Here is a 2,500-nt window from a genome sequence, read left to right as displayed (position 1 = left end):
TCTTCTCCCTCCTCCGCCTCCTCCTCCTCCACCTCCTCCTCCTCCTCCTCCTCCGCCTCCTCCTCTTCCTCCTCCTCCTCTTCCTTCTCCTCCTCCTCCTCCTCCTCCACCTCCTCCTCCTCCTCCTCCTCCTCCTTCCAGATCCGTCGTCAGGGGGGCATCCAGCTGTTGGTGGACCTACTGGACCACCGGATGACAGACGTGCACCGCAGCGCGTGCGGCGCCCTCAGGAACCTGGTGTACGGCAAGGCCAACGACGACAACAAGATCGCCCTGAAGAACTACGGCGGCATCCCCGCGCTGGTGCGCCTGCTGCGCAAGACCACCGACGTGGAGATACGGGAGCTGCTCACCGGTGAGGGGGGACACACATACACACGCACACGGGGGCACACACACGTACACACACGCACAGGCGAGCACACACATACACACGCGCGCAGGCGCGCACACACACACACACACACACACAAGCGCAGGCACACGCACACACACACATGCATATATGCATACACAAAGACACAGGCACACACTCACAGGCGCGCACACACATGCACTGGCGTGCACGCACACATACACACAAGCACAGGTGCGCACACACACACACATGCATACACACACGCACCGGCGCGCACACATACACACACACTCACATGCATATACCCACACACACACGAAACCACTCTCAAACACACACACACAAACAGAAACACTTACACACACAGAAGCACTCACTTGCACACACACACATTCCCGTACCACGGTGAGCCTACCATGGGAACTGTCACACTTCATCCTCCTCCGGGCCTTTTCTTTGTTCTTTCCTTCCTTCCTTCTCTCCCTTAATTCCATTCTTCCATCCTTTCCAACTACTTCCTTCTTCTCTTTCTCCTCTCTGTCCTTCCTCTCCTCCACTCTTACCTTCTCCCACTTATATTTCCTTCCTTCTGTCCTTCCAGCCATCCTTCAATCCTTCTCTCCTTCCTCTTCTTCTTTTCTTCCTCCCTTCCTTCCTTCCTCACTCCCTAACCTCCTCCCCTTTCCTTACAAAATCCTTCCTTGACGGCGGGATCCCGGCTATGGGGGCGTTGATATCCCATCCCAGTGAACATCAACACCAACAATAAACAACAACAATAGCAACAGCACATCATCTACTGTCTCCCCTCAGACCGGTTGGACCCCTGGGCTTCTTTGTGATGCTGACAGCCAGGCTCCACAAGGATTATAGGATTACTAGCACACACACACACACACTAATGACTACACGCACACATGCACTTACACACACACACACTCATAACCCCCACATACACATATTACTACACGCACACACAAACACACACACACACACACACTCATAACACGCACACACACACACACACACACACACACACACACACACACACACACACACACACACACACACACACACGTACACACACACATACCTACATATACACACACACACACACACACACACACACACACACACACACACACACACACACACACACACACACACACACACACACACACACACACACACACATACCTCCAAACATACACACAAACACACATACACACACACAGATACATGCACACACACATACATACACACTGCATAACTACACACATATATTTAGTTGCACAGAGATGACAGCGCACATAAAAACACCCACACATACTTGCTAGGGCACTATATTTAGCCTAAATGGCTAATTCCCTTCAGCATTCTAATGAGATAATGAGCGTCTATAAAGACTGTGCTAGGCTAATGGGAATATTTCGGTTGGTCCGTCTGGTGTAGCCGATGCTGGATAGAAAAAGCAAAAGAGAATGAAGACTTTATGTAAGATCTGTCATAATTACTTTTATTCAGAGCATTAATCTGACCTGTGACATAGCTCATATGGCCTGTCAGAGCAGGAACCAGGAGCCGGCTTGTTTCTATAACAACGTTATTTCAGAAGGTCTAATCTCTGTCATCTCTCACATCTCGATCATACACACACATACATAAACACACACACACACACACACACACACACACACACACACACACACACACACACACACACACACACACACACACACACACACACACACACACACACACACACACATACACACACACACACAGACAGACACAAACACACACTGTCGTACAACAATGGGTTTCTGATTTCGTTTTTCAGTTTAATTTGTAGGTTTTCAAATGGGTTAGCTAATCGTTCCGGGTCAATGAGTGCCACTAGCTTCCCATTTATGTGGCTTAAATAGTGTGGTCATTCAACACACTCAATATACAATGAGTATATCATAAAATAATAATAAAAAATATAAAATGTTCACAAATGCGTTTGGATGCATGCATGGATGCACGTCTATGTGTGCACAGGTGTGTGTGGGTGTTTGTTTATTTGTGTGTTTTGTGTGTGTGTGTGTGTGTGTGTGTGTGTGTGTGTGTGTGTGTGTGTGTGTGTGTGTGTGTGTGTGT

At 48.8% G+C, this 2,500-nt stretch overlaps 1 protein-coding gene across 9 annotated transcripts in view; it reads left to right on the top strand.

The window, feature by feature from the left end:
• The window catches only part of ctnnd2b (catenin (cadherin-associated protein), delta 2b), a 104,806-nt gene that overhangs the window by 77,276 nt on the left and 25,030 nt on the right, over nt 1-2,500 (top strand). For all 9 annotated transcript variants that reach the window (XM_030364206.1, XM_030364215.1, XM_030364209.1 and 6 more), the window contains one exon: nt 142-355. In XM_030364206.1, the coding sequence (XP_030220066.1) occupies nt 142-355 (214 nt within the window). The remainder of the gene's footprint in view (nt 1-141; nt 356-2,500) is intronic.

Source organism: Gadus morhua, chromosome 8 (genome assembly GCF_902167405.1).
Source record: "Gadus morhua chromosome 8, gadMor3.0, whole genome shotgun sequence".
Classification (NCBI taxonomy): Eukaryota; Metazoa; Chordata; class Actinopteri; order Gadiformes; family Gadidae; genus Gadus; species Gadus morhua.
The sequence above is the reverse complement of the archived record's forward strand: the minus strand, read 5'-3'. Positions and strand labels throughout refer to the sequence as shown.